The sequence below is a fragment of the Nothobranchius furzeri genome, chromosome 1 (assembly GCF_043380555.1).
Source record: "Nothobranchius furzeri strain GRZ-AD chromosome 1, NfurGRZ-RIMD1, whole genome shotgun sequence".
Lineage (NCBI taxonomy): Eukaryota > Metazoa > Chordata > Actinopteri > Cyprinodontiformes > Nothobranchiidae > Nothobranchius > Nothobranchius furzeri.
Genome location: NC_091741.1, coordinates 53739792 through 53759759, shown reverse-complemented (window position 1 = coordinate 53759759; position 19968 = coordinate 53739792). Strand labels below are relative to the sequence as shown.

General features: G+C 40.8%; 1 protein-coding gene across 1 annotated transcript; it reads left to right on the top strand.

Annotated features, from left to right (window-relative positions):
* Positions 1-163: 163 nt before the first annotated feature.
* On the top strand, positions 164-18670 carry LOC107384015 (fibulin-1). Its single transcript, XM_070554284.1, has 19 exons — positions 164-445; positions 604-700; positions 4314-4449; positions 4529-4718; positions 6357-6446; positions 6826-6957; positions 7043-7180; positions 9590-9712; positions 11652-11777; positions 12055-12192; positions 12309-12446; positions 14070-14192; positions 14296-14421; positions 14521-14640; positions 14869-14991; positions 15369-15492; positions 17955-18097; positions 18181-18321; positions 18411-18670. The coding sequence occupies exons 1-19, from the start codon at positions 391-393 to the stop codon at positions 18533-18535; spliced, it is 2388 nt and encodes a 795-aa protein (XP_070410385.1). The 5' UTR covers positions 164-390; the 3' UTR covers positions 18536-18670.
* The last annotated feature ends 1298 nt before the right edge of the window (positions 18671-19968 follow it).

The following is a 19968-nucleotide window of genomic DNA, read 5'->3' as shown; positions in this document are numbered from 1 at the left end:
GGGTTACACGTCACGTACGACTGTGTTGTCGGGGGTTACCAGCTGACTTTGATTGTTGCTGTGGGGAATTTCAAATAGTCGCAGGATGAAATTATAAAATAAAAAAGCCACAGAATAAGGCGACACTCTGAGCTGATAAATGTGTTTTATTTAATCTTCTAGGTCATTTTACTTATACTTCAACACTGCTGTGATTTTAAATAAATGCTCTTATCAGATTTGTTTTAATCATTAGAGCTCCCACCCCTAGCCTGACCGCCCTCCCCGGACCTCCCCGACGGACACGTCTGTGTCTCCTTCTCAAAATTTTCCACCGAGATGTTCTGTTTTCACTCCAGCCAGCATCAGAGAAGATCACCAACGTCTGGATCGTTCTCCTAAATCAGCCGGATGGCTCTCTGGGGTTTTGTTTTATTTTCTCTCTGCGGACTTCTGAACGGGCTTGGTAAGTGAGGACGTTGGACCTGCAAAGTTGTGTTCCACGAGGCTTTATTTGGGAATTGATTTCATTGATTTGATTGGTAGTTAAACTGCAGGCTGTATCTTATTTTGATTTAAAACACAAGCTCTGCTTCTTAACCCAATCTGTGATTATCGCACCAGAGAGCTCTGTTCAGGAGTGCTGTGAGGTTGGAAGGGCAATCGCACAGAGGGATCAAGACTGTTCCTTCCTTCCTCGTGTCACCTCACTCATCTGCAGGTGAGCAACGTCTCAACTTAATCTAAAGTTTTAGTTGTGCTGCGCTTAATCTAAATCTCAAAGTGCTCAGAGGTTTAAAAACAAGCCAGAATTAAATGTTGTGTCTGAAGTGAACCAAAGTTTGTCGTTTCACACAAACACAAGAAGAGATAGATCGATGAACTTTATTGTCCACCTCGAATTGAGGCAGAAATTCGCCTTTGACATGGCTCACCTTACAATACAATCCATATCGCGTTCACACAAATACATAAAAAGACATTTAAAAGGTATTAGAATGTTATCGTAGAAAAATAAAACTTTAAGAATTCTAAATTGTAATTGCGGTGGGAACAAACGATGTCTTATAGACACCTTTCTTGTCCAGTGGAACCCTGAACCTCCTTCCTGACGGAAGTAACTGAAAATGTGGGTTCAATGGAGGGGTTGAGTCTGCACTGATCAGGGTAGCCGTCCCGTGCGCTGCTCGCTCGTGAAGAACAGAAAGATGCAGCAAACCTCTCTGAGTAGAGGGTGGGATGTGTGGTTCCTGAGGGCAGGAATTCCTCAGGAATTCACACTTCTGAACTTCTCTATAAGGGAGGAGCAACTCAGTAGATGTAGGTGTTCAGACCCCCCCCCCCCCTAACCCCCCCCCCCCCCCCCCAAGGGGTTTAAACTGACAAAAACTTTTTTGTGGATCCTTTCCTTCGTTCCTAAACCATTCTCATTTCATCTATCTGTTATCTTTAGCGCTGACTCCTCATAGTATCGCAGGGAGCCGGTGTCTGTCTGCAGCAGTCATTTGGCATGGGGGTGGAGGCACCATGATCATGTCTCCAGTTCATCTCAGACACACACACACACACACACACACACCCTATAGGGACAATATAGAACAGGAGTTTCCAAACTTTTCAAGATAAGAGCCAACATCGTACAGCTTATATTTCTTTGCTTTATTTGTTTTTAAATACACAATGTAGTTTATTGTGATTTATTTATTTGCACTCCTCTAAAATGACGTCATATTAGTAAAACTCAGAATGAAAAAACATCAAAAAGTGTTGCTGTAGGTCAGGTGTGTCCAAACGGTGGTCTGAGGGCCATTTACAGTCTTCAGAGCGATTTTGTGTGGCCCCCAATTACATTTATGAATTTTGTCTCCATAGCAGACTGTTGATGGAGAGAGGCACTTTCTAACATCCTCAGATTTATACTAATGCAGGTAAAACTGGAAAAATTAGAATATGGGGCAAAAGTTTTTTTATTTCAACTTTGACTGAGAGACCATCTAAAGCAGGGGTGCCCAGTCCTGGTCTTGGACCGGTATACAGCATGTTTTAGTTTAACCCTGTTTCAGCTCACCTAATTTCAATCAGCAGGAGATTAACTTCTACAGAGCTTGATGAGCTGCTGCATGGATGATTCAACCACCGAATCAAGCGTGTTGGAGCAGAGAATCCACTAAAACATGCTGGATACCGGCCCTCCAGGACCAGGATTGGGCACCGCGGCTCTAAATGCTCAGGAACACTTTGCAGGTGTTCTGGATTCATTAGCTGATTAATGTGACATGTTGAGCCTAGAACATTGAGCCATAGGGTATTACAACCCCCCAAGGCACTTTACAGCACAACCATTCATCCATTCACACACTGGTTGTGTGTGTGCCACAGCTGCTCTGGGGCACACTGACAGAAGCGTGGCTGTCGAACACCGGTGCCATCGGTCCCTCTGACCACCACCAGCAGGCAGAGTGGGTCAAGTGTCTTGCCCAAGGTCACAACTGCGACAGACTGAGCGGGACTCGATCACACCACCTTCCGGTTATGAGACAGGCACTTAACTACTCTGCCACTGCCGTCCCCATTTAGCTGCACTGTTGTCTCTGAAAACTGAAACTTTTTAGCAGCTCTTCTCTGCTTTTATAGTAGCACGGTCTGTCCATGTTTGTTTGTTTGTGTTCCTTCCAGATCAAATAGAACACATATGTCAGACACATGGTCCGCAGGCCGCATCTGGCCTGCGGAGCATTTTAATGTGGCCCGCGAGATAAATATCAAAAATACATTAAAACTGACCCGCTGGCCGATTTTACCGCAAAGACTTCACTCCCATGATGCTTTGCGGTGTCAGCGCGGAGCCGACGCGCCCCCTCCTTTGTGTTTTTTCCAGCGTCTGCTGCCAGTGTCTGCAGCTCCGCTGTCTCGGACAAACTAAACACTCCTCTCACTCAGCGCCGAGTTCACTCAGCTGTTTTCTGACATTGAAGCCCAGAAACGGAGATTCTAGCCGCTCAGTAATGTGTTCACGACTGAAAGAGAAACTTTTCCAACTAACGTCCAGACAGAGCTGATATAACTCCAGCGAGCAGCGACACGCTCAAACCAGCACGGCTCTGTGGTTGCTGTCGTTGTGTTTCCTCCCCGACACACAACAACATGGTCAAGCTGCTCAGACATGTTCATCAGCAGAAACCTATGTGAGCACCTGTTGTCATCTAATGTTGTCATTATTATGATGAAGATGAACAAAACAACAGGAGTCCCCTCCTCAGCTCAGATCAACCCCATGATGCAGGTATCTGGCTGGAACAGGTGAGCATCACAGTAAACCAGTGGAGCAAACTGAGCTTTAAATATGTTGGTTTTATGCTCTTTTTCTGCTCCAAAACATGAAAGTTAACAGGTGAGATGTTGCATTTTCATTTAAGATAAAATTATATTTTTATTTTATTGTTGGCCCGTGAGAAAAGATTTAACCTACAATAAACAGGAAGTGGAAAGGCTGCAGATAGATGAATGGAATAGAAAATCCCTTTATTGTTCCTCAGTGGGGAAAGCTAGACGTCACGGCAGTGATGACACTTATTACAGGAGAAAAAAAGGAGAATAAAAAACAAGAAAAATGAATAAATAACAAGAAAACATAAATCCTGAATAGATTTTAAAAATGCTGAATATACCACAAGTAATGAATACCACTGATGCCTTTTATTTAAAACTGACTTGCTCGTGTGTAATTTGGTTATTCCACATTCAGTGTTAATGCAGAACTAAGTTTGTTTCCAAATTTAAAGGTTCAAAATCGCATAGATGTTGATAAAGAAAATGTGCAAATTTGCCATCACTTTTTCAAAAAATATTAAGTTTGGCCCTCGACTCCGTCCCTGAGTTTCATTTTGGCCCCGTGTGAGTTTGAGTTTGACACCCATGAAATAGAAGATTCAATTCAATTAGCTGATGCATCTTCACACGTTTCGACGCAGGTGTGAATGTTACAAAAAAGTGTGTTAGCTCTGTTATAAAAGAGACAAGTCAGTGCCTATATAGACCTGTACTGTACCGCACCGGTTGCTTTTAAAGTATAAATAATAGAAAATCACTTTAACTCTGTGGAAATTGGTAGCAGCTTTAAAATACTGACACTCACTTATCGTTTAATTCATACAAAGTGGAAGTTTCCGGTATTAAAGCAGCAATTTTAGAAAATTATACCTCGACTGTCAGTGGGAATAAAAACATTAAACACAAATACGAAAGAGGATTTTTTGCACTGGTGATTTCCCTCAGATCGATACACATGAAGTCAGATGCAGGTTTTACTACATCTTTATTTAATTTATTTGCAGCCTTGCTCAGGAGCACTGCTGTCGGGCAGTAGTAAAAGACAGAGCCTGTGGCGATGGTGTCTGGATGGCTCGTACTCAGGGGGCCTGCGACAGGCACTTCTTCACAGGATCCAGCTGGGAATCTCAAACCTCAAAGGTAAATTTTAGTTAAGAAAATATTTTACATGCTGCATCTTTAACAAAGAGGCTCCACTGTGGCCCTCCATCCTGTCTAGATTTGTTGTGACTGCTGCACGCTAGGTCTGAAGACGGCAAGTTTGGGTTTGAGCTGCGAACTTCCAGGTCTGCAGCTGGAGAGGCAGTGCTCCAGCACCGCAAAAACGTGCTGCGAGGAACCCAGCAACACCAAACCCGCAGTAGGAGTGGTTTCCACCAGACCTCCAGAGACAACAACGTCCTGCAAAGGTTCGTTTGCTGCTGTCTTATTAATCATGACACAAATCAGAGCATTACATCTCTCTCTCTCTCTCTCTCTCTCTCTCTGTCTCTGTCTCTGTCTCTGTCTCTCTCCTCTCTCTCTCTCTCTCTCTGTCTCTGTCTCTGTCTCTGTCTCTCTCTCTCCTCTCTCTCTCTTTGTCTCTTTCTCTCTCTCTCTGTCTCTCTCTCTCTCTGTCTCTCTCTCTCTCTGTCTCTCTCTCTCTCTGTCTCTCTCTCTCTCTCTCTCTCTCTGTCTCTCTCTCTCTCTCTGTCTCTCTCTCTCTCTCTCTGTGTGTGTTGAATTTGCAGGTATTTGCTTGTTCACAGCTCTTCTACTCCCTTTGCTGTGTTTTAATCCTTAAAGTCTGGACATTGGTCTTGCTCATTGCATCTCCCTCCTTATTTTCTTTTTGGGCCGTTTATAAAATAAAAAAAGCACCTTCTGATCTTTTGTCCTGTTTGATGACTCGTTTTTAGGCTTTGGCCGTGGGACAGACGTCCTCATGTTTGACTCTAGAGTACTTTGGTACACAGAGGAGTTGATAGTGGACTCGAGGTGTCCAGGTCCTGCGGCCAAATCATGAATCCTCCGCCGCCACATTTTTATGTGCTGCTATTGGATTACAGCATCAGTATTATTCCTTTTAGGAAGAGCAAAAATAAGCCTTTTGAATGTTATTTTAAAGTTGAATGTTATTTGAAGTCAGGAAAAAAATTGGGACAAACTTAGAAAATAGATAAGTGTTTTAGCAATTCAAAAAAAACTTTTCATAAAGTTCATTTGTCAATTTTTGTTTCTGTTGTGAGTTTAGACTGAAGAAAAACAAATGTATTATTATTATTTCTATTAGTTGTACAAGGCCAGGGATGAGGTCCTAGCTCAAGTGGGGGAGTTTTAAGTATCTCGGGGTCTTGTTCGCGAGCGAGGGAACGATTGAGCGGGAGATGGATAGGCGGATTGGTCTTGCGCCTGCAGTGATGCAGGTTTTTATTGATCTGTTGTGAAGAGAGAGCTGAGCCGGAAGGCGAAGCTCTCGATTAACCGGTTGATCTACGTTCCTACTCTCACCTATGTTCACAAGCTTTGGGTAGAGACCGAAAGAATGAGATCAGGGATTCAAGCGGCTGAAATGATTGTTCTCCACAGGGTGTCTGGGCTCTCTCTTAGGGATAAGGTGAGAAGCTCGGTCATCCGGGAGGGGCTCAGAATAGATCCACTGCTCCTCCACATCGAGAGGAGCCAGTTGATGTGGCTCAGGCATCTAGTTAGGATGCTTAATAGGTACCTCCCTGGTGAGGTTTTTTTGGACACATCCAACCGGGAGGAGACCTAAAGGAGGACCCAGGACACGCTGGAGAGACTATGTCTCTAAGCTGCCCAGGCAGCGCCTTGGGATTTCCCCGGAGGAGCTGGCCCAGGTGGCTGGGGAGAGGGAAGTCTGGGCCTTCCTGTTGAGGCTGCTACCCCCGTAACCCGACCCCGGATAAGCCGGCGATAATGGATGGAAGTAGTAATCATTTCCTTTGTATGTCCCTGTTTATCTGTAAATGTTGTTTACTTTTAAGAAATAAAAATCTGAATGACCCCGGACCATTTAACATGTTTTCTCCTCCTGTCGGTTTCAGATGCCAACTGCTCTCAGCTGTGTGTGGGTGCTGGCGAATGCACCTGCCACGAGGGTTTTAAACTGAAAAGGGATGGAGTGACTTGTGAGGGTAAATCGCATCTAATGTTAACTCAACCACAGCGTAGAAGTAGAAAGTGTTGGTTAAAGTTCTTTCATTTTATTTAACCAATCTCAAGATGTTTCCATTGCTGTTACTGCAAAAGAGAATTTTTTTTTGTACAAATACATTCATCAATGCTCTTGTTCTTCATTTGGTTGAAACATTTTCATTTGATGGTCATAGATTAGCTTAAAGCTTAAACTTCTTCTCGATAATTTGTCCTTTGATCCTTACAGAGATGCTATAATAATAATAATAATAATAATAATGATAATAATAATAATAATAATATTTTGAGGTCATTTCATAGGAAACAATTTAGCCTAAACTAAAAATCTTTCGTTTGACATCATGTTTGTCTCCTCAGATGTGAATGAGTGTCAGACTGGCAGCCATAACTGCAGCTCTGAGTCCGTTTGTGTCAACACCGAGGGCTCCTTCCACTGTTGGTTCAGCTGTCATCCTGGATTCACACTCACAGACGAAATTACCTGCAAAGGTTAAAACTCAAAGGGTCTCATCTTGTCTTAATGAATCAGATTTAGAGTCTAACATGCATTGATCTTTTTTCTACTCGTCTCCAGACATAGATGAGTGCGAGTTTGGGATACATAACTGTGAGCAGAACTCTGTTTGCATCAACACAGCGGGCTCGTTTCACTGCCAGCCAAAGAACTCGTGTGGGGAGGGTTACACTCTGGACGCCACTGGCCGCTGCATCGGTTAGTCTGGCATCACATTCAGACACGACATCCTTCCATGGAGGATGTTTTTCCTTCTGAATGTTTTCTGAACAACCGTGGATTAGACATCAGGCATTATGAGGAGTAGACCAATTTGAAGTCCTTAACCCTGACCCTGAGCTGCAGCGTTTCTCACTCCACTCACACAAAGAAGATTCTCATACGGAAATTGTTTCGTTTTACTTCAGATTTTGTCTCCGTTGCACAAAACGTTGCTAAAAGCAAAGCCCATTATAATAGACTATGACACGCGGTTTAATATCTTTTCCACGGGTTTTTTCGAAGCTGTGGGAGAGGAAATGAGTCAAATTGTGATGAAATCAGATAGCTGGCATGTAAATAAGGAACTTTTTATGAAACTAGCACGGTAAATCAATCAGTTTATTTGTGTAGTACTTTCCACAACCATGGAAGGTGACCAAAGTGCTTTACAGGACACAACAATAAAAGATATTACATAAAACCAGTGCAAGTAAGCACTCATAAAACAATAACATACAACTAAATACAACATATAGAGTGACATGACTAAGCTAAAGAGGAACCTAAAAAAGAGATTAAGAGAGCCACCAGAATAAATCATATTCTCTACATTTTACTGTCAAACTTAACGTATTTAAAATACAAAACACTAATCACAATGAATGGCCTATTTCCCCCAGCTGATCAGGGATCGGGGATATATCACAATTTTTACTTTTCTCTAATTTTTAATAATTTTTTTTTAAGTTGTGAAGTGCCTCGTGATTTTATCTGGTGCTATATAAAATATTGTTTCTTCTCCTTCTATTGCTTTTTTAGCTAAGAAGCAAACTTTGTTTCTAGTTCGCATAAAAAAATCCTTCAGAATTTCAACTAAAACTACTTTATGATTAAACTATCTAGAAATGGTATATCTGTATCTGGTATTTACTTTTAGAGTTTTTAAAGTATGTAAGAGGTACAATTAAAGGTGCAATTTGTAAGAGTTCCACTTTGAAATAATCATAAGACAGTTTAATGCCTCAATTATGTTGGTATAAAGGTTATACTGAAACAGATTTCTTTCTCAGCTGGCTGGGGGTTGACGATTTTTCTCCCTTCCAAAAAAAACCCAACAAAAAACAGGTTGTAGCTCCTGTTTCTGTGAGTTTGCTGAACCTCCAGCGAGCTAACACAGCAGCAGCATTTGTGATTCGACATCGGCAGGTAAACAGCTCCAGAGCTGTTTATAGAACCGAAGCCAGTAAACAGGAGTGACCCAGACGTTATTTCTTGTACCCCTAAGAAACCACGGCATCTTTTTGTTTTACTCTAATATTGAGTGAAGCAGCTTGAACTAATAATGCCAATGGTGAATTAGAAGCAAATGGTCGGCTCTAAAATAATCTCAAGCTACTTTTGCAAATAACAACAACTCCATATTACAGTAAAATGTGTGTTTTCTTTCTTTAATGACTCATTAAGAATTATAAATATAAGCTAACGGCAAGATGGCAAACGACTACATGCCCTATATTGCCAGAGACAAACTACCGTAATAAGTGCAGTAAGTCCTCCCTACCCTAGACTGCTAACACCAGATATAACAATGTACTGTATATATCTACTTGTCAACTTTGCTGTCATCTAGAATCTTCTGCCACTGATCCATAACTGGCACTAGCTATGAAACTCAGAACGGCCGTGAGAAAGTAATATTTTTGATTAAAAAATGGACTAAAGAAACCAGATTTGCCCACAGGATGCCATTTGTACGAATTTCACCTTTAAATGTCTAAAATTTGGTTTCTGTGTAGAAAAAAGCAGCTTAAAGTCTTGGTTGAACTCCATAATTTACATGATTAAATTATCTGGTGGTGAATAAAATAGGTTACTAAGAAACAAGTAAAGGAGATGATTGAACTGATTTTTGCATAAAAACTATTTTGCATAAATTATTTTAAATACAAAAAATGTTGCTCACATTTTACACTGGGTGGGTTTCTAACATTTGAAATGAAAGTAACTTACATTTTTTGTGGTTGTTACCAAATTTCCTAACAGTGATTAATTTACAAGAATGTGTCCTGCTGTATTTTAATTTGAATTAATCAGTTCACATTTTAAAGTCCTTTAAATAACTTTTTATTTCTTCTTCAGTCTCTTCTCTGTTTCTTTCCTAACCTCTTCTGCCTCTCTTGCTTTTTTCTCTATGCTTGATCATTAAAGATGATTCAGTCATAATGTAATAAAATCTAGTCTGATGATTAAACTTATCTGTGATAAGTGTTAACCGACAGGCAGGATCAAACCAGGAACCTAATCTCATATAATAAAACCTAACAAAACCCATGTTGTTTGAATAAAAGCTCCTTATGAACGGGGTTCTCTGCTTCTTTTCCACGTTTTTACGTTTTGCCCTCACAGATTTCGATGAGTGCCTCATAACCAAGGTTTGTGGTAACCACGTCTGTGTGAACGTGGTGGGATCTTACCGCTGCAAGTGCCGAGCCGGTTTCTCCTTCAACAATGTCACCGGACACTGTGAAGGTAGGATGAGACTGTACAGAAGTGTTTTTGGAGTTTATTCAAACTGTGATAACTAATCCATGTGTCATTCCTAAAATGTTTGGCAATGTTTAATGTCAACTTCACTGAAAAATTTTTTTTTAATGGTTATTTCTTATTAAATTTGGTCACTGAGTTTTTCATGCGGGCTGAACATGAAAGTAGTCTCCTACACCTATCTTCTGCATTAGCTTCTGAAAATAGACTGTGAAACTGTAGGGTTTGAAAATCCTGAAAAATCTATGTCACACTGTCACTTAACATTCATGGTCTCACCCATCTTGACTCACGACGCGGAAGGCTGTTGTTGGTTTAGCGTCCAGGAAACAGTAGAGACCATCTCAATTAGTGGATGCTAACCGTTAGCCTTAGCAACTTCACCAGGCGATCCTTCTGTCCAAAGCTTAGCTTTGTCACGATCTGCCCCTGCCCAACCTGACTGTGTTCCTCTCCTGCCGTGATTGCCCTTATTGTTCTCACCTGTCCCTCGTTTACCTGCCCATGTTTCCCTAATTAGCCCTCTGTATTTAAACCACCTGTTTTGCCCCTGTCCTTTGTCAGTTCATTGTGGTTGTCTGCTGGTGTTCCTGTTCATCCCATCCTGCCATTAAACCATTTTTACTTTTACTGAAGCCTGCATTTTTCCTCCGTTCAGCTCATCCACACATGGTCCATCATCTCCACCTCCTACACCGTGACAAGCTTTGATCTGGCTCATGTCTAGTTCCTGTAAAATGTGCACCAGAGCGCCCCCCCCCCCCCCCCCCCCCCCATGTATTCCTATTAGAGACCACTACATATGTATTAAAAATATTAGGGATGCACAGATATGACAATTTTGTGCCGATACCGATATCCGATATTAATATCACTGTTATGGCCAATTACTGATATTTGCCAATACCAATATACTGATATCAATGCTTCTAAAAGCAGCAGATTTTGTATTGAATGAAAGTTATTAAAGCTGAATTTACGTTGTTTTGCACACACACCACACACATTTACGCTTCTGAGATAATTACGATCACTGTCACGTGACTAAACAAATACACATCACCCCCTCACGCTCTAAAATAGATAAGCATATGGAAACGAGATGGAAAAAATACCGGTTGTTAATATCAGCCCAGTTTTATTTATCGGACCAATACCGATGTGTTAAAAAATGACTAACATTGGCAGATACCGATATTGATGCTGATATGTTGATAAAATTTGAGTAAAATAAGTTGGGGCCAAAAAGCCCAAACTAAAGCAGTCAATGCTCGACTGAGACTGTTGAGGTATAAAATGTTGATGTAAACATTCACTTTGGATTAATTACACATATTTAATTATGAAATTCCAGACGTTTGCAGAAGGTGCAGGTAGGAGATGGGAACGTTCTACCTTTGAAAAGGGCAGTCCAAGGAAATCAGGATGTACTGGGAGGTGGTTAAGGGAACGGTGGAAACGAATATCGCTAAAGAAATCCCACCAGACCTTGTGCTTTGTACATTAGGCATCTACTGTAACGGTCACAGTAAAGAGTTGGTGCATGCTGCATGATAAAAGAGCGGTAGCCTCCAGCAAAGGACTGAAAGACCAGAGGTTTTCTACAGATTAGACAAATGTTTAAATTACATTCTTTTAGAGAAATTAACATTTATGATGAAAAGAAAGAAACAGGAATCCAAAAGGAACCTGTAACGGTAAAGTGTAACGATTCGTCAGAAGATGAAGAGCGAAGCTCACGTCTGAGGAAGTGTTATATTGTTATTGTTGTTGTTGTTGTTGTTGATGACTCTTTTTTGAGAAAAGTAATAAAAAATAAATGTGCTAACTACTAATATTAGACCAGTTTTTAATAAATATACCTTTAATAAATGCATCATTACCATGATTTTAGGTGTAACGTTGATTCTGTTGTCTTCTCTAGACATTAACGAGTGCAGACATCATGCGCGGCTGCTTTGTTCTCACGCGTGTGAGAACACCGAGGGCTCGTACCGATGCAGCTGCATTCCTGGCTTCACACTGGCTCACGACGGCCGAAACTGTGATGGTAAACTCTACAAAATAAAATTATGTCTGAACCTGAAGTTCTCGTGTGTAATTAAATCAATCCTCAATTTTAAACGTTTTTTTTTTCATTTCTCTTTATGTGATTAAACTTTATTCTTTAACAACAAAGACAATGTCACACCCTTGATTTCAGAGTGTTTTATGACTTAGATCTTTATGAGTTTCCACGCGTGTCTTTTTTGTGCTGCTTCTTCTCCTCCTGCACCAAATGCATCACCTCTCAGGTCGACGCCCATCTCTGACTCTTATCTCCTCAGACATTAATGAGTGCCTGGCAGGCATGCACAACTGCGGTGATGGGCAGGTTTGCGTTAATACCGAGGGCTCGTTTCACTGTCAAAGACTAGTCAGGTGTGACCCCGGATACCAGCTCACAGACAGCAACAGTTGCCAAGGTAACGTCTTTGTCCAGAAACATCAAATTCTCGTCATCAGTGGACAACTGCCTATAATTTTGGAGACCAGCTGTATAGAAATTTAGTTAAATCTCAGGGATTTGGTGCCCTTCCAGACATAGATGAGTGTGTGTTGGGGACTCATAACTGTGGAGCAAACTTTGTTTGCATCAACACACCCGGATCGTTCCACTGTAACACCGTGAGCTGTCCACGGGGTTACCATCTGTCTGCAGACGGGACGCGCTGTGAAGGTATGCCATTACACTTGTGAGGGTTTTCACTTGAAATGTTGTTTATAATCTCACAATTACAGGAATGATTTTTTCCCCCAGCTGAGCTATTTTTAAAAATATATATATTTCTGGTTTTAACATATAGGAGCCTAGTTTGACCAGTAAGTGTCGCTGTTGTGCTTCAGAAGGGTAGATAACAGCATCAGGTGACAAGTGCTTTTAAACAGAATGGTGATGAATAATGAATGATGAGCAAGAACTCTCCCAACTAAACACGACAGAATAACATGTAGAGGAGTGAGGCCGCTGTAAGTGACAGTTTAGCCAATATTCAGTCTTTAAAAGGGATTTTATGAGTTGATTAATTCCGTTTTTTAAATGTCAATGCATTCTTTCAAAACAAAGAGCTATGAAGCTATTCTGTGTTAACATTTGAGCCAAATTACTATTAAAGGAGCAATATGTAAGAATTCTACAATGAAATATCACAATTTTTAAACACTTACCTACAAAGCTGAATGGTCAAGCTTCTCCCTACCTGTCTGAGCTGCTCACCCAACAGGAGAAGGCCTAAAGGAAGACCCAGGACACGCTGGAGAGACTATGTCTCACGGCTAGTCAGGGAACGCCTTAGGATTTCCCCGGAGAAGCTGGTCCAAGTGGCTGGGGAAAGGAAAGTCTGGGCCTCCCTGCTTAGGCTGCTGCCCCGCGACCCAATCCCGAATCAGCGGCCGAAAATGGATAGATGCTTTTTTTCTCTGTGCAGCACTTTATTCTAATTATGCTAACGATGATTTAGAAACAAATAGCCTAAATATCTCAAGCTACCTTTACAATTACCAACAACTCGATGTTGAAGTGAAATGTGTGTGAAGTGAATAATGTGTCAATTGTGGTGTTTTACTTCCTTTAATGAGCTGTGCATAACTATAACAGCAAACAAATGCACTCCCTGTAATGCTGAAGAAATATTACCGTAATAAGTGTAGTGTACCGTGAAACACCCAAGAATGCTAGCACCAGATATGACAGTGTGCTTATCTACTTATGTTTATCTGGCAGACGCTTTTATCCAAAGCGACGTACAATTGATTAACCTTTAGGACATCTACTAGTCAACTTCTATGTATGACTCATCTTTCCTTGTCATCTAGAATCATTAGATGCTGATCTGTAACCGGCAATGGCCAGAGATGGGAATCGTGGCATCAACAAGTCAAATCCATGTCGTGATTTTGTTGCTGCTGCTGCTCAGCAACTGAATAAGGTTCATTCACTGTGCTGATTGAATTGACCTTGTTTAGTTGCTGACCTGAAGAAAAACACGGCATGGAGATAACTTGTTGATGCCACAATCCTCATCTCTGGTAACGGCCATGAAACTTGTGGAACGACAGTGAGATTGTGTTTGCAGTTTGGCACCTTTAAACTTGAAAAATCTAGTTTGCATGCAAAACCAGTTAAAAGACATATTATTTTTATTCTAGGATTGTTTATTTTTAATTCAGTTTTATTCGTATATAGTTCTATTTATTTATGTTTATTAAAAAACATGGCCAAAGATGGAGGTACATCCCTATGTTTCTAAAAGTAGATTTTTCTTGGTTTCATTCGTCTCACGCACTCTCGTTCTCCTCACAGATGTGGACGAGTGTCAAACAAGTGAAATGTGCGGCGGCCACGTCTGCATCAACCTGGAGGGCTCGTTCCGCTGCGAGTGCAGAACCGGCTTCATGTTCAACACCATCAGCAAGCTGTGTGAAGGTCCAGAACAGACAACAATATGACCACAGACAGACAGATGCACCTGCAGCCACTACATGTGTTTTTTTCCCGTCTCTCCCCTCCTGTCCTTGTTTTTTTTTAGATATTAATGAGTGCACACATTACCCCGGTCGGCTCTGCGCCCATAAATGTGAGAACACCGAGGGCTCGTTTCGTTGCAGCTGCTCCACCGGCTTCACACTGACTCGAGATGGCCGAGACTGTGAAGGTTAACGGCTACATTTTCCTTTAAAAAAAAGTTGAAATGTTATAATTATTTAAGTAATTGTTTGGTTTGAATTAAACACATCTTGCATTTACTGGACAGATGTTGACGAGTGTGAGAATAAACCCTGCAGCCAGGAGTGTACCAATGTCTACGGCTCATACCAGTGCTACTGTCACCGTGGTTACCAGCTGAGTGACAATGACGGGATAACATGCGAAGGTAGGTGTCAGTCATTTGATGCCAGCAAAAGGAGAGAAAGAAAACAGTTCACTTTAACTGAAACACTTGGACAATATTTATGGGATGAACATAAAAAAATCACACAGAACAACAGATAAAAATACACAAACGTGCATGATTTCTCCACATGGCAAGATTTCAGTTTAAAGCTCCAGCCTGAAGAGCAACGTTTGATACAAATGTGTGATTTCCTTCTGCTCCTGGCAGACATTAATGAGTGCGCCCTGCCTGGTGTGTGTTCCCACAACTGCATCAACACTCCTGGTGGCTTCAACTGCACCTGCCCACCTGGGGGCTACACACTCAGCCCGGATGGACGCACCTGCCAAGGTTAGAGGAAACCTAAACACATCCTAAAGCTTTCCCCAAATATATTACATTTCCCTATATATCCTTATTTATTTCTTTTAAATTAACTTTCACTAATATTTAATCTCCACTTGATCAAAACCTTTTGATTTTCCTTTTTAGCCTCGAAATGTTGATATCTCGTGTGTTTTTCTGAAACATTTCACTCATTTGTGTTTTATAGTGGTTTTTCTTTAGAAATCTACTAAAATAGTTCAGAAATTTTTAGGAAATAAAACCCATTTGGACCATAATCGATAGAAATTATGTTTTAGGGCTGGCACATGCTCAAAAATCATCCATCATTATGCTAGAAATGGTTCTGAATGTATTTTATGAGATGTCTTTTGTGTCTTTAGATGTTGACGAATGTGCAGCAGAAACTCACACCTGCTCTGCCTCTGAGATCTGCTTTAATCTCCAAGGAGGACATCGCTGCTTTAACTTTGAGTGTCCCACAAACTTCAGGCAAGCCACCAGTGGGTAAGAGCTGTCGGTGTTTTATTAAAGTTAGCTCCTTCCTGTGGTTGAGTGACAGCATGTCTGTGTGCGTAACTAACCAAGTCTTGGAGCTTGGTTCCCCCGGCGCTCGCCTGCTTCCTGCCCTGTGGCCACTTTTAACACTCAAACCAGTTTTTCCAAGCCATTTGATCCAAGCTGCTCTAAGAAGGGCCTCGTCTCAGCAAAGGGAAAAAAAGCAAGCTGCGTTATTTTTGTCCACTTGGGGACCCGCCAAGTTACAGCGGGCCAAATGAGTGGTGGAGCAGCGCTTTAGCTCTTGTGATTAATGGGGATTTTAGTATTGGTGTTGGGCGGTTATCAGTGAATTTGCTGTAAATGATACCAAGAGGCCAGTAGCCATGTCGGTCAGCTGGACAGGAGACTTTTTCCATCGTTCCACTTTCCTCTTGGTGGTTATTTTGGGGGAAGGGGCGTTTGTGCACAAAAAGCTGATTAAAAGTGCAAAAATATGAGACGTGTGACAACATAATTGCACCAGATGTTTGGATTTCTGAAATACATTTATTTCCTGTGTATAAATGTGGAAATATTCAAATATTGTTCTACATGAGATCAAGTTCCTGGATGCCTAAAAGCTGGCCGATATCTAAAGTACCCTTTCTTTCAAAAACACTTGAGATCCTTTACACTGAATCCAACCATTTTAACCTTTTTAATGATGCCATTTTAGCTGCTGGCTCTGGTGACCGTTGTCCTTGTGTTTTGTGTTTAAAAGCTGCGTTACACAAAGGCAATCACAACATTTTAATTTCTTTTTGGAGCAGTGGGTGGATCTCAGCCTCCAGGACCATCACAACAACTAATAATAATAATAACAATTGAATAGATTTATATAGCACCTTTCTAGGCACTCAAGTCATTTTCCATTATTCATGCACTCTCACATTCACACACTGCCAGTGATGGTAAGCTACAATGGAGCCACTGCCACCCTGGGGACATCCAACAGAGGCAAGGCTGCCATTTGCGCCTTTGGCCCCTCTGACCACTACCAACATAGGCTACTTGGGCAAAGTGTCTTGCCCAAGAGACATGATGGCAGAATGCCCTGGCAGGAGCTGGAATTTATCCGACAACCCTCCGATCGCTGGGCAACCTGCTGTACCTCCTTAGCTACTGCTGCCCCTTTTCCAGTAGCAACACTCTGCTGTCAGTTTAATGTAAAGCAGCAATGGAGAGCATGTTACTTGTTGTGTGTGGAATAGGGCTGCAGCTCATGATTATTTTATTGATTGATTAATCTGCCACAGTGATAGATTGATTAACAGAGCAGTACTAGTGGTGAGTAACAAGTCTTTAACCAGTATTTATTCAACATTTCTATATTATCTTTAATAATATACGCATGAAGCTGAAGATTCTGAGATATGGAAGTTGTGCTGTTGTGAATCGCTACCTTAGCACTAAGCTAGCAGCTTCGTCTGTCGGCTTGAATTTGAAATATTCCTACACTTTGGAAACTTTTTGGCATTTTCGCTGCGTGTCAACATCCCTCTGCTCCCTTCTCTGCTGACAGTATTACTGGAAGTGATAAAAAACTAATGAACCTTTTTTATAATCAATTAAATCAAATAATTTAATTGTTACTTTCAGCCCTAGTGTGGATATATCTGCTCAGTCTGTGTTTTATTTATTTTTTTGACAGACTCCTAAACAAAGACACTCAAAAAAAAATTGCAGGCAGTGAGGTGAGACACTTTGGAGAAATGCAGGAGACTGTGGGTGGCTCCATCCTCTCTCTAGTCAATCAGTGACCAACAATCGTCTGATGTCACGTTTTTGCCCTGGAACCGCATCAAAGTTGGTCCTAAAAAGGGGCGGCAACCATATACTTGTTACTAGTAGAAACACCTCAGAACCATGCTGAGCTAAGCTGAGCAGGCGATAATTGATAATAGTGACCTGCACTAGTCTCCTTTCACATTCAGAGGACTCCAAAGTGCTTTACACATGCCGGTGGTGATGAGCTACATTGTAGCCACAGCTACCCTGAGGCTGCTGCACACAGTCCCCACCTCTGGTCCTTGTTTGGTGTCCCTCAGGGATCGATCTTTGGCCCCCTTCTTCTGCAGTTGTTGTTTTAATTAATTTATCATTTAAACATTATTTTATCCACCCACCCTTCTGAGCTGCTACTGTACGCTGGGGTCAGCTGATCTGCTGCTCCAGGTGGTTCCTAGGTTAGGGGTTAGTCCCTCAGAAATCCTCTGAAAATGCTTCTCTTCTCTCCTTGGCTCACTCTGTGAGATGTCGACTCTATGTCTTGTTCTGATTTTGATTTTAACTTATATTGGAAAGCATTTTAATTGTATGCTGTTTAAAAAAACTTTATAAATAAAGTTGGATCAAATTGAATTGATTCAGACAACTGTGTGAATGAATCAGCTGTTCCTCAGTTTTCACAAGTTCCTTCATCTCCTTAGATCCACAGGAAACGCCTCGGCCGTCTTGCGTTGCGTGAAATCATGCCGTCTGCTTGACCTAGAGTGCAGTCACAACCCCACCCACATCATCACCTTCACCGTCATTTCCTTGCCAACCTCGCAACACTTAAAGGAACCTGAAGGTAAAGAGGCACGAGAAAGACTTTTTGATTTGTTTATTTTTAAAATGAGTTTGATAAAATCTTCAAACTATTACTTCCAACAGTGATTGCTTTACTGCGAACAGCCACAGCGGTTAAACCTGCTAATCTCCCAGATCAACCTGATGTCATCTTTGAGATTTTGGATTCAGACGAACAAAACTCCTTCGATGTGATAAAAGACTCTCAGGATGGTCTAATCGTCGGTGAGAGGAGCAGCCCCCTGTCTTTATCTGATTCATATGATCATTTTACGTTTACCAGCTCTGTGAATGCTCCCGTTTGATGTTTACAGGTTTGATCTGCCAGGTGAAACCGATCCTCGGACCCAAGGAGCTTATGTTGAGTGTGGTCATAAAGTACGTCCAATTGGGGGACGTTTATCAGCAAAACATCATGAACATCCACATCCTGGTGTAAATTTAGCTGAAAACATTGAATAGGACAGAAAAAAAGACTTGAAGTTTTTAAAATCGAGATTTAAATGTTTCTTATACAGTTAATAATGTGGTTGGCAACCAATCCAGGTTTTAAAATTACAACAGCTCCATTTATTTGTGTAGAAACAACATTTTCAGCCTCTGTGAGGCTGTAGTTTTACATGTTCTTAGCATAATGCTGCTGTCAGCAGGCTAACGTTAACAATGTACACATGAAAAATGCTTTTATTAATTTCTAAGAGGAAAAATGCTTCTTAATAGTCACATGAAATTAATTGTGTCCTAATTTTAATCACTTGATCTTGTAACATAACCCAGCATAAATGACACATTTTTACTTTGCAAAATCATTTCAATGGGCAAATTTATTTAGTTTCTCTTTATTTTTTGGCAAAATTAGAAAAATATGAAATTAGATTTCATATTAAATACACAGTTTCAATATTTTCTTGTTTCTTTCCAGTCTGGGTTTTTTTCTCTCTTTTTTTTGGCTGAAATTGGAAATTAACATCCACAAACCTTCAGAGTACTGTTGATTATATTTAAATGTTTTAGAGTAATGCGCTAAATAATAGTAGATATATTTATGTTCTTTAAGCTTTGATATAAATGTTTTTGACAAGAATTTGATTTTTATAAACTTTTATCGGGGTAGTTTTTGGTTCTGCAAAGAAAAAATATTTTTAGATTATTTTGTCTTTGACTTTTCTTATAAAATACTTTATAGTAAAAAGGATCAATAAAATGATAGATTGTTGACAAAAACTGCAAACTTTGAAACAACAAAAGGAGAAAAAAAATCCAACATTAATGACAGCGAATCCTCAGGTCCAAATTTTAACAACACATTTATATTGTGAAGCTATAAATATGGGGTCATAATTAACACAAGATTACTTATTGATTGTGTTCCTTAACTTTAATTCTCTGGTTAATCTGTAAAATGTATTTTTATTTGTTATATGTTTTGACAGAATAAAACACAAAATGATGTTTGTGTCTCCTCATTGGATGTATTTATTTTTGCCAGACTCCTCGGCCATCTGTGAATAATAAAATCTTTGACTGATGGATCGTGTTCATGAGTTTTTGTCTGAATGCAGCTCGACCGTCTGCCCCAGCCCACTAAACAGCCATCTGTAAGTTAGCATGAGGTTTTCCAAAGTATCTCTGGGATGTGCTGTTTTTCCTGTAATCCATCCACTCAGATTCCACCATCACACTGGGCTGTAGCACTTCCAGTTTTTCAGGGTGTTTCCAGTTATTTCCACACAATGAGTGAATAACTGGGTTTTTTATGATGGGAATGTTTGTGTCTCCAAATGCCTCATCGAAACATGGAGCTTCCTCCTAACCACCGTGGAGCTCTTCCTGGCCAATGGAAACACAACAAAACCATGTGGAGCTCCAGCC